At 40.9% G+C, this 13,244-nt stretch overlaps 1 protein-coding gene across 1 annotated transcript in view; it reads left to right on the top strand.

The window, feature by feature from the left end:
• Window positions 1-13,244, top strand: part of tenm1 (teneurin transmembrane protein 1) — a 728,712-nt gene that overhangs the window by 683,290 nt on the left and 32,178 nt on the right. Inside the window, 3 exon segments of the mRNA XM_034181415.1 lie at window positions 2,931-3,175; window positions 6,658-6,951; window positions 7,892-8,136. Of these exon segments, the coding sequence (XP_034037306.1) occupies window positions 2,931-3,175; window positions 6,658-6,951; window positions 7,892-8,136 (784 nt within the window).

Here is a 13,244-nt window from a genome sequence, read left to right as displayed (position 1 = left end):
CAAGGACAGCATGCCGACATCCACACTTCACACTGTAGTTATTTAGACTTAATATCCTGGAATGTCCGGATAAACTGCTGATTCCGACCTCTTCTGAAAGTTCTCTGTTCTCTCACGACGTCCTGGGTCAACAGAGGCTTAAATTTGGAGGTTTTCAGCTTGAAACAGGATGACGACGTCGCCTCGGAGCGCTGCGCGACGTCCCGCTCCGTGGGAAGTCCTTACAGCGATAGAAACAATCCAAAATCTCTCATCAGCCGTTAAAATTTTCACCAAAAACCAGCTTAATTTGTCAAATGGTGTCCACTCGGATGTGCCTCACAGTTTTAGAAAAAATGTTGATGAAGCACAGCGCCAGTCTCTCAGCAACTTCTCAGACAAAGGAATTCAGACGAGGGGGCTGGACCACTCCTCCCACAAGGCGTGCTCACAGGCGAATGATGTCACCGACAGGCGTGGAAAAACTCACGCATGCGCACGAAGGTTCAAGCTTGGCTGACGTAAAAACATATGAATCAAATCCATATAGTTTTTTTAAAAACTAAAACGATCGGTTTCTTTTCTAATAGACGTCGTACATACTCAGAAATCCGTTGTTACGTACACAAAATTTGAGGTCTGCAATTCAAGTCAGTTTAGTTCCATAAGGTTAAAAAAAATTGTTGTTGATGTTGTTGTGTTAAACCTCTTGTCTGTTTATATCACTCTACTAAGCATCACAGCTGGCTCTTACCATAAAGAATAGATACAATTTTTAATGTTGTAGCAGTGATTTGCTTTTCCTGCCCAGTTCCTATGGATTAAAAGAGGTGACAGCGCTGTTAAACAGCACAGGCTGTTCTCATTCATTGTTTGCAGTTAAAATACAAATTGCAATACAGAATAATTTGCGTGTAATTCATGCAATCGTCAGCTGACAGGCTGTGGTCATGTGAACCATGTGCTGCAAGTTGTTGTGGAAAAACCTAACAAACTACATATTTCACCCTGCGATGAATATACCCTGGATGCCTACCCAGGGTATAGTAAAACTCTCACCCATTGACCATTGGGATAGGATCCAGCCCCTATGACCCTAAACTAGAATAAGTAGGTATAGAAAATGAGTGAAAGAATATAGATAATTATCTTGTTGTTATTGTTATTCTATCCCTAATTTTACTCTAACCTCAACCTGAACTCTAACCCTAGGTTCTGCACTGTAGACTGCACAGGTGCACCTGTTGATCGATCATGTTGCCAGATATTTATAGGATTATGCACAAAATAACTTTTGATTAGATCTCCGATGAACCGTTTCCTGAAAACAGATGTTGAACAGTGATAGTGACAATAACTATGACAGTGAACCATATCAACAAAAACAGTGTTTGCAACAACAACGGAGATGCCAACAAGGACTGCGAAAAGAATGACTAACGAAAAAACAAGCAGACAAACAAGCCAGGCTTACTCAAGGAAGTGGTAGAGTGATGGCTCTGTTACATAAATGTACTTGTGCATATCTAAGGGGGAAAGCTAGGAAGGCACAGTTGGCCACGCCTCTCTCCCTTATAAGAACATATATCTGCCCGTCACTCTCCTGCACAACCTATGAGCATGTGGAACAATAACCAGGCATGTGGAACTAGACCAAATTACTGGGTGCACCTCACAGAGCCCAGTTATCTTCTTCTGTTACATATGTCACAGATGTGTAAAACAAGCTGCTTCCGATCTGTATTTTGCCTTCAGTGAGAGATTTGTTTTTGTAATGCACACTCATAGGGGCTTTGGGAAATGATTAGCATGAACCCCGTGCATAGATAACAATGAAAGATAGATACACTATGACCCCTTTAACAAGGACTCATTTTGGACAGATGGGAGTGGTTTTGTGAACTGTTCAAACGGCAGCGAGGGGATCATGGAAAAGTGGCCAGAGATGAAAAGAAGAAAATTAGAGTGGAGCAGAGAAGCTGCTCGTGGGAGTATTTTCTCCTCGTGTCATCCCTCTAATTGCTTGCTCGCACTTGTCACAGTGACAGGACTGCAGGAAGAGAAAAACTGTCCTAACACACACAAACACACTTGCACGCAGTGACAGAGCGGCCAGGGAAGAGCCATAATGACCCCGTGCACCCGCCTTTACTTCATGTACTGAATGGGCTTTTATAGCGGCTCGGGGAATCCTGTTTATTGGCAGTGTAAAATTTTATGATCCAAATATTTTATTTTATGATTATTTTGGCAACTTGGCCGTTAATTTTGTCTTTTTCAAGACATGACAGACAACACAAGGCAATAATACACATGCTCGTATTAAAGTCTACTCAAATTTGCTGAAATTTTACTCATATCTAAGAAACTATAGCTGCTTGACTGCAGCTGTTATAGGTGATTGTCTGACTGAGAGCTTTCCAAAAATGAAAGCACAGTTTCTGAGAAACTTTTGCAAATGTGTGAACAACCTTCTTTGCACGCTGAGCACCCCCACCCCAAAAACCCTCAAAGTTTGCTGCTCATTTGTCTCAACTTCTTTTTCTGTTTCTCAACAGATTACAGTTTTATAAAGATAAAATGCCACCATGCGTGCTGTTGGAGAATTTTAAAAAACAGACACACAGCAAAATAGCAGTTAATTTAAACAAAACACACATCCGCAGCTAGTTATTCTATCACATTCAAGTTTCTCAAGGTTCCTTTCTTTCTGAAGTGGTAAGAGATGTTTCCACACTTTTCTGCCAACGCGCTGTTACATCCTCGTCTGTACGTATGGTCACATACTTGTGAAAGTTTTTGCATGTTTGTTTTGTTACTTGGTGTGTGTGTGTGTGTGTGTGTGTGTGTGTGTGTGTGTGTGTGTGTGTGTGTGTGTGTGTGTGTGTGTGTGTGTGTGTGTGTGTGTGTGTGTGTGTGTGTGTGTGTGTGTGTTTGTGTCGATGCCCCAGATCACGCTCAAAGTTCCTACAGAGTGAGCACAGACGGGTCGTTCGTCGTCACACTGGCCAGCGGCATGGAGCTGTCGCTCAGCACCGAGCTCCTCGTCCCAGGAGCCGTCGGGGGAGGAGTCAGCCCCACGGCCAGTCGTTGCAACATCAGCTTGCCGGGAGACCACGCCCCCAGCCTGATCGAGTGGCGGCAAAGAAAAGAGCAAAGCAAGACAAACTACAGCACGTACGAGCGACGGCTCAGGGTAAATCTGCCGTGCAGCACGGCTGGAAACCACTTCAAACACTCAACACGTTGTGGAAATCAGTAACACAAGAGCCGACCAGATTTAGACACTTAAGCACAGCTTTGCTGTGCACACAGTGCATTACACGAAAAGTTGCACAACTTGACCTTTCAGCATGCCATCATAAATGCCACTGTGTACAAAACAGCTGAACGGATTTTGCGTTTGTGTTTTTAACCTTCAAAGCGTGAAACTGCAGATCAGTGGAAGTGCTGATCGTTTGATATTTAAGGTGATTGGCGTCACTCGGGTTGAGATAATAGGTCAAATGACTCGGAGCCTGTTAGTTGTACTTTCCACAAAATACATACTAACTGCAACACCTCCTCACTTTTTCCATGGGTGAGAAACTACGACGCAGAAACAAAGAACATATTATCTGATGTGCGCTAATTAATTGGCAACCTCAAGGAATTTGTGATTATTGTACAGGCCTGGTTTCCACTAAATATCATAATTAATTTATCAAAACCAATGAATTGTCAGCTGATCTGAAACATGGCGTCATATATATTATTGTCTGCATGTCCGTGGACATGTTTTAATTGATTTCCACATCTGCCACGGAGGTCATGTTTTTTGTGTATTTTTTTGGGGTGGTTTGTTTTCAGAGTTCTTCAAAAATTAATGAACAACTCTTCGTGAAAGGTGGTGAGAAAGTTTGGTGTGAAATGCACAATAACAGTAACATAGAGGACCTATTTACCACTAGGGAGGTGATATCCAAGTGGTGGGCTTCACTCAAAAAACTGGCTCATTGGGTTGGATTTCCATCTAATAAATTAAATTAAGTTATCTTACATGGATGTGCTTTATTTGAGTTGAGGTTGCATATATATATTAGATGGAAGTCCTGCTCATAATTGAATTGAGTTCATCCAATGCGTCAGTTTTCTGAATGCAGAGAATCCTAATTTCAAATCCCCATCTAGTTGGAAAATTTTCACTAATCTCCAGGTTGTTCTCGGTATGCAGTCGAGAGCCTTGCATGGCAGCACCCTGATGTCACTGTGTGAGTGTGCGTGTGAATGAATGAATGTGAGGCATCACTGCAAAGTGCGTTGACCATGAACCATAGTATAAACACACAGAACGAGTTCACAACCAACGCCTTTGTCATAGACACGGCCAGTGGCCCTGATCTTTAAATTGCAAGTGCACAAGCACTTATCTATGCACCGATAGGTACATAGATATGCATAGACATAGATATGCAAAGATAGGTGCATAGATATGTTCTTTCTACTTCCAGATTATTAAGTTTAGAAATCCTTCTGTAACCAATGCTATCAATATTTTAACAATAAAGTTGCAAATATCATTAGAGAGCTCTTTGCTTATACCCATGAGATGTTTGGTGTGTGACACCTTGGGAATGAGACTCCTTATATAGGCCATCATTTCAGACAGAACCAGCTAATATCAATTTGCACTGATATGGGGCAGGACTACTTTTTAATTACTGATAGATTTCAGCCGGTGTCTTGGCTTTTCATGTCTTTTTGCACCTCCCTTTCTTTAGGTTTTCAATACTTTCTCTATATGGCATTTCACATTATTACACATAACAAAATTTATGTACATCTATGGTTTGATCCCTTTGTGTCTATGAATTACTTGGGATATTACCAACATTCGGTTATTACCATCATCCTGTAAAAATTTCATGTCAATAGCACATTCAGAAATATATCTACCAAAAATACTTATTTTTCCTCCCTCTCTCTCTCTCTCTACACACACATACACGCACACACACACGCACACACACACACACACACACACACACACACACATATATATATATATATAGTATATATATTTTCCACCTCCTATTAATTTTATATTAAATAATGGGGAATGTCACTACAACTCGTTTTCACACAACATACGAGGTCTATTAGATAAGAAACCGATACTTTTTTTTTAACTATATGGATTTGAATGATGTGCGATTACACCAGTCATGCTTGAACCCTCGTGCGCATGCGTGAGTTTTTTCACGCGTGTCGGTGACGCCATTTCCCTGCGGGCAGGCCTTGAGTGAGATGTGGTCCAGCCCTCTCGGCTGAATTCCTTTGTTTCACACGCTGCTCGAGACGGCGCGAGTTGCTTTATCAAAATTTTTTCCGGACCTGTGAGGAATATCTGAGTGGACACTATTCGAGAAATTCAGCTGGTTTTCGGTGAAAAGTTTAACGGCTGATGAGAGATTATGGGGTGTTTCTGTCACTGTAAGGACTTCCCATGGAGCGGGACGTCGCGCAGCGCTTCCAGGCGCCGTCGCTGGCCTGTTTCGAGCTGAAAACATCCTAATTTAAGGCTTAATTCACCCAGGACGTCGTGAGAGAACAGAGAAGATTCAGAAGAGGCCGGCATGAGGACTTTATGCGGACATTCCACTGTTTAAGGACATTTTTTAATGAAAGACGTGCGCGCAAATTCGCCGAGTCGTTTCCGTGACAACTCGGCAAATCTGTGTGCGGCGCGACAGGAAAAACACCTCCGTGTTGAAAACCATTTGTAAAATTCAGGCGGCTTTTGATGGCTTTCAACAAGTGAGTAACTGAGAAATTGTTTAACAGCTTGGGCATGATCCAACTTGCCCGTTAAGGTTTCCAACGAAGGTGTTTTTCCTGTCGCGACCCCCTGCGGTCGGGTCCGGCCCGACATGCGACTCTGCCCGCACGTTCTTTCATTACAAAATGTCCGTTAACAATGGAATGTCCGAATAAACTCCTCATGCCGACTTCTTCTGAAAGTTCTCTGTTCTCTGACGACTTCCTGGATCAACAGAGCCTGAAATGTGGAAGTTTTCAACTTGAAACGGCGAGACGCTGCCGCCTCGAAGCGCGGATCGCCGTCAGGCGCCATGGGCCGTCCTTACGGCGACACTACCAGACCAAAATCTCTCATCAGCCGTTAAAATTTTTACCGAAAACCAGCTGAATTTATCGAATGGTGTCCACTCAGTTGTGCCTTACAGTTTTGAAAAAATTTTGATCAAACAAAACAGCAGTCTCTGAGCCATTCCTAAACAATGAAAAAATCGACGAGAGGGTGGGCGACTCCTCACTCAAAGACTGCCCATAGGCGAATGACGTAACCGACAGGCGTGAAAAAACTCTCGCATGCCCACGAGGGTTCAAGCATGTCTGATGTAATCACACGTGATTCAAATCCATATGGTTTTTGAAAAAAATAATAAGGTCGGATACTTTTCTAATAGACCTTGTATAACAGAAAATATGAACCTTTTGTCAGGACACAAAAAAGGCCCATGAAAGTTTAAAGTATTTATTTATTTGTTTAAAAAATGAAGACAAGGCGTTTGATGAGATACTCTTCTTATTGTTTATTGGAATCACAGCTAAAAGCTGCTTTGTTCTTGCTGTGTTCTCGCTTCAGCTAACATTTATATTTTACTTGATTGTTTTCAGGCACACAACAGGAACTTGCTCTCCATAGAGTTTGATCAGAGCACCAGAGTCGGAAAGATCTACGATGACCACAGAAAGTTCACCCTGCACATCCAGTATGACTCACTGGGCCGCCCCGTGGTCTGGTCACCTAGCAGCAAATACACTGAGGTGAACATCAGCTATTCAGGTGGAGGTCTGCTGTCAGCCATCCACCGAGGGGAGTGGTCTGAGCGGCTGGAGTACGAGAGCGAGCGGGTGGTATCTCGAGCGTGGGTCAATGGAAAGATCTGGAGCTACACATACACAGACAGGGTGAGACGCGTGCTGGAGGCGACGTGAGAGACAGTTTGTTTGATGACTTCACTCTTCTGTGCTGTCGGCAGAAGCTCTTCCTTTGTCTGCCTGAAGGTTATTGAACTGAGTTGAAACCACATCAGACACTAAGAGGAGACATAAAAGGGGCTTTACTTAACAAATAATAAACATACAATGCTCTCTAGTCATTTTGTAATTATAATTCTAATTATTATTTTGTATGAAGCAAATATTATCTCCAAATATGATTTTAATCAAAGAAGATAACGAGATTCACTTGATTTTCACAAAATTGTGAAATTAACACAAACAAGTGCTTGTCTCTGTTTCCTACAGTTGCAATGAAAAACACAGTGACACAATCTGCAAAAGAGTTGGAATGAATGTAAATATATGGTGTCTAATAAACTGTCAAAACCCAGTGTTTCCCTTTAAGTGTATTCCCCACCCCCCAAAAAATGGTACCAAAAGCTATCATTTTCATTCTTCGAATTAATTGAAATATTTAATCAAATCATATTAAGCCAGAAATATATTTTGTGCGAGTTTTTGGTCGAATGCAAAATTAGAGTGCAAATGAACTGCTGAGAAATGACTTATGCCACATGATTTATTAAAACATTAATATAACACCTTACAGCTAAATAGAACAGTATTTATCCACATCATTGTCTTAAGGACTAATTCACTTTTTTAACCTCATTTATTTCTGTCGAATAAAAAACCCAGACCGACTTGTCTTTCACCAGTTGAAAGAATAAACTGTCCTGAAGTAAAAAATAAATAATACCGAATGCATGCAGAAGTAAAATTAGAAATTAGCAGGCCTTTTTGGCATGTTGTTTTCGCCATACAAATATGCAATTACATACAAAATACAAGAGAGTATGAATCCCACAGTGTTGTAATTTTGTTGTGTGTGTGTGTGTTCTTTCAGTCCATCATGCTGCTTCTGCACAGCCAGCGCCGTTATGTGTTTGATTACGACCAAACAGATCGCTTGGTTGCCGTGACGATGCCCAGTATGGTGAAACATGTCCTGCAGTCGCTCCTGTCTGTTGGTTACTACAGGAACATGCACACGCCCCCTGACAGTCAGGCCTCCTTCCTCCAGGACTACACCCTGGACGGGCGACTCCTGAGGACTCAGTATTTGGGAACAGGGCGCACTGTGATTTACAGGTGGGACACAATTCCAGCAATTCTGGGGGAAACCGATAGGCATGGCAGAATTGTTGTGCATCCAGGCTTCACACAAGGTGGATACAGTTGTAGACACAGATTTACACAGACTTTGGACTTTCCCCAATTGCACAATTTTGCGTTTTGCAGTCAGAAATGAAATCGAATTAAGATAAAGCTTCAGGAACACAGTTTTGGATCTGTAAAAGTCAGGCTCCACTTCAGGAGCCATCTTGAAAAGATTTATTACATCCACCAAGGATGTAATAAAATACTCATTGTGTTTATTTGTCTGTCTGTTAGCAGGATCAAGATTTCACTTTATCTCTACCCCCCCCCCCCCCCCCCCCCCCGAATTTTGGAGAAGATCCGGATCCAAATTCTCGATCAAGATTTCACTTTATAGACACTTTTTTGGATTCCATCCAAACTAGTTCACAGATTCTCACCAAATTTGCACCACAGATAGATATTAAGGCATGGAGGACTCCTCTGAATTTTGGAGGTGATCCAGATCCAAAATCTGGATCAGGATTTCGATTTGTACGCTCCACTTTGTCAGATTTTGAGGATTACATCAAAACTACTTCACAGATTTTCACCACACATTGGTGTTCAGCCTTGGAAGACTCCATTAAATTTTGGAGGTGATCTGGATCCAGATCTGGATTTGGATCAGGATTTGGATTTCACTTTGTAGACTTTTCAGGATTACATCAAAACTACTTCACGGATACAACATCACGATGTAAAACAGAGATCAGGAAGACACTATTTTGTTTCAGCTTGTGAATTACACATATTGCAACATCTTTATCAGTCGGATCATTCTGGATCAGTATGCAATTATTGCGTTGTGTTGTGGAATCCTGATCCAGGTAATGTCCGGGTCACAATGTGAATCATATATCTGTTATTTTGAGTCCTCGTCAATCCTTGGCGGACGTCAGTAATCTCGGATTGCTCTTGTTGAAGCAAGTGTAGAAATATCAGAAGTGTGTGACCACACACCTTTGGGAATTAGTCCATGAGCCAGTCATGAATTTTGACCAAATTGGTAGCACTTAAGGGGAAAAAAACAACACTTAGAATCCAGCCTCAGTGTATCATGGCCTACACAAAAATGTATGATAGCCATCCCAGGGTGGTAGCTGTAGCCAGGTAGGGGTCAATGAAGAATTACACAGAGGTCAAACTTTAAAAATCCTCCAATCATGTTGAAAACTCTATCACATTATTTGTCTGATCATAACAATTCCAAAAAGGGTTAGTTTGGGCTGTCTATGACGGAATGGGATAAAAACAGCAAAAATAGTGTCAAAGGTCAATTTCAGTTTGTACAGGGGTCAAAAGTTAAAGTTGCTCCAATTTCAGCAAAAAATTATGCAAATTATTGGTTGAAATAAAAGGATCAATAAATGGAATAGTTTTGATTGTGTTGAATGCTTTGTCTCCAAAGTAAAGGTCAAACAAGGTCAACATCCATTGAATTCTATGACATGTGACATATGTTACCCTGTAACATGATAACTAAGCATGACAGATGGTGCAAACTATTCCTTTTTAGAACCCTATTAACCCAAACAATAATTTGCATAATTTCTTTACTGAAATTGGAGCAACTTTAATATTTGAACCCTGTACAAACTGAAACTGACCTCACTATTTTTGCAGTTTTTACCCCATAACTCCAGAACATTCCATCATAGATAATCCAACTATACCTTTTTGCAATTGTTATGATCAGACAAGTAATGTGATATCGTTTTCAACATGATTGGAGCATTTTTAAAGTTTGACCTCTGTGTAATTCTTCATTGACCCCTACCTGGCTACAGCTACCACCCTGGGATGGCTATCATACATTTTTGTGTAGGCCATGATACACTGAGGCTGGATTCTAAGTGTCATTTTTTTTCCCCTTAAGTGGTACCGAAAACCTGCTTGGCCCATGGACTAAATTAACATAGCTTTGTTATAAAGGTCCAGCAGAATGTCAGGATCTGAACGAAGGAACTGATGAAGGAGTTGGAGGCATCCCGTAGAAATATGACTTTGGCAGCTTTTATAAGAGATCCCCTTCTGCTAAAAAGCCAGACTAAACCTGTTACTCTTAATTCAAGACAATAAATAAAAAATATATAAAATATACAAATATTTGCAGTTGATCACCAAAACAAAGGCCAACCCTTGGTTTAATGTCAGTTGTAGATTAGTGGCTTCTTCTGGCCTTTTGTATATAGCCTTTCGGTCAGTGCTGGAGTGCACTCTTAAAAGAGAATCAATCAATCAATCAATCAATCAATTTTTTATATAGCGCCAAATCACAACAAACAGTTGCCCCAAGGCGCTTTATATTGTAAGGCAAGGCCATACAATAATTATGTAAAACCCCAACGGTCAAAACGACCCCCTGTGAGCAAGCACTTGGCTACAGTGGGAAGGAAAAACTCCCTTTTAACAGGAAGAAACCTCCAGCAGAACCAGGCTCAGGGAGGGGCAGTCTTCTGCTGGGACTGGTTGGGGCTGAGGGAGAGAACCAGGAAAAAGACATGCTGTGGAGGGGAGCAGAGATCAATCACTAATGATTAAATGCAGAGTGGTGCATACAGAGCAAAAAGAGAAAGAAACAATGCATCATGGGAACCACCCAGCAGTCTACGTCTATAGCAGCATAACTAAGAGATGGTTCAGGGTCACCTGATCCAGCCCTAACTATAAGCTTTAGCAAAAAGGAAAGTTTGATAGAATGATACCAATAGAATGATAGGAAAGAATGATACCACGTTTTTATCTGATGTCTTCAGCCCCTTCATTATTATTATTTATTTTATTTTTTTATGATCCTGAGGTTTTTCAACAAAGGTCTATGTGGTTCCAAGCTTCTTATATGGCTGTATAATAGATTATACAGTTGCTCCAGAATCCTGAATTCTTTAAATTGATCTTATTTACATACAGCCAAAGGTCTCCCAGTTATGCCAATTAAAATGATGAATTATGTCAAATAGTCATTCAGAAGCTTTTTTACAAATAATTCCATCTATTCCCTGGACTTGTCGAAGACTCCATATCAATGTCTTTTTATGTTTCTGAACCCCTGAGGGTTTAAAATAAATGGAATGTTTGCAGTCAGAAAAATCTAGTTTGAAAGTTTTTAGCCAAAGTGTGTGCAAACCTACATCCACAACTGTATAAACAAAACATGATTGCTTGATGAAGTTGTTCATCCTGAAAAGTCAACTCCAACACTCGCAGTACGAACATTAAACACCCAGCTGTCCTCAAAAAACACTCTGATTAGACTGACTGAGAGACTGATTAAAGGTCAAAATATGTGTGATCACATGGTTTGATTTTGATGAAAGATTTGGGCTGTGTTCTGCTATTTAACACTTTTTAATTTACTGGCTCAGATATTGTGAAAAATTGTCTTATTTTCTGATTTGAAAAGTTTTATAAGTGCTGCTCCAGACAGCATGATATTCTGATACTTTATTGCTGAAAAGATCAATCAATCAATCAATCAATCAATCAATTTTGTTATATAGCGCCAAATCACAACAAACAGTTGCCCCAAGGCGCTTTATATTGTAAGGCAAGGCCATACAATAATTATGTAAAACCCCAACGGTCAAAACGACCCCCTGTGAGCAAGCACTTGGCTACAGTGGGAAGGAAAAACTCCCTTTTAACAGGAAGAAACCTCCAGCAGAACCAGGCTCAGGGAGGGGCAGTCTTCTGCTGGACTGGTTGGGGCTGAGGGAGAGAACCAGGAAAAAGACATGCTGTGGAGGGGAGCAGAGATCGATCACTAATGATTAAATGCAGAGTGGTGCATACAGAGCAAAAAGAGAAAGAAACAATGCATCATGGGAACCCCCCAGCAGCCTACGTCTATAGCAGCATAACTAAGGGATGGTTCAGGGTCACCTGATCCAGCCCTAACTATAAGCTTTAGCAAAAAGGAAAGTTTTAAGCCTAATCTTAAAAGTAGAGAGGGTGTCTGTCTCCCTGATCTGAATTGGGAGCTGGTTCCACAGGAGAGGAGCCTGAAAGCTGAAGGCTCTGCCTCCCATTCTACTCTTACAAACCCTAGGAACTACAAGTAAGCCTGCAGTCTGAGAGCGAAGCGCTCTATTGGGGTGATATGGTACTACGAGGTCCCTAAGATAAGATGGGACCTGATTATTCAAAACCTTATAAGTAAGAAGAAGAATTTTAAATTCTATTCTAGAATTAACAGGAAGCCAATGAAGAGAGGCCAATATGGGTGAGATATGCTCTCTCCTTCTAGTCCCCGTCAGTACTCTAGCTGCAGCATTTTGAATTAACTGAAGGCTTTTTAGGGAACTTTTAGGACAACCTGATAATAATGAATTACAATAGTCCAGCCTAGAGGAAACAAATGCATGAATTAGTTTTTCAGCATCACTCTGAGACAAGACCTTTCTGATTTTAGAGATATTGCGTAAATGCAAAAAAGCAGTCCTACATATTTGTTTAATATGCGCTTTGAATGACATATCCTGATCAAAAATGACTCCAAGATTTCTCACAGTATTACTAGAGGTCAGGGTAATGCCATCCAGAGTAAGGATCTGGTTAGACACCATGTTTATAAGATTTGTGGGGCCAAGTACAATAACTTCAGTTTTATCTGAGTTTAAAAGCAGGAAATTAGAGGTCATCCATGTCTTTATGTCTGTAAGACAATCCTGCAGTTTAGCTAATTGGTGTGTGTCCTCTGGCTTCATGGATAGACAAAGCTGGGTATCATCTGCGTAACAATGAAAATTTAAGCAATACCGTCTAATAATACTGCCTAAGGGAAGCATGTATAAAGTGAATAAAATTGGTCCTAGCACAGAACCTTGTGGAACTCCATAATTAACTTTAGTCTGTGAAGAAGATTCCCCATTTACATGAACAAATTGTAATCTATTAGACAAATATGATTCAAACCACCGCAGCGCAGTGCCTTTAATACCTATGGCATGCTCTAATCTCTGTAATAAAATTTTATGGTCAACAGTATCAAAAGCAGCACTGAGGTCTAACAGAACAAGCACAGAGATGAGTCCACTGTCTGAGGCCATAAGAAGATC

Source organism: Thalassophryne amazonica, chromosome 11 (assembly GCF_902500255.1).
Source record: "Thalassophryne amazonica chromosome 11, fThaAma1.1, whole genome shotgun sequence".
Lineage (NCBI taxonomy): Eukaryota > Metazoa > Chordata > Actinopteri > Batrachoidiformes > Batrachoididae > Thalassophryne > Thalassophryne amazonica.
Note: the sequence above shows the minus strand (reverse complement) of the source record. Positions and strands in the feature narration are given on the sequence as shown.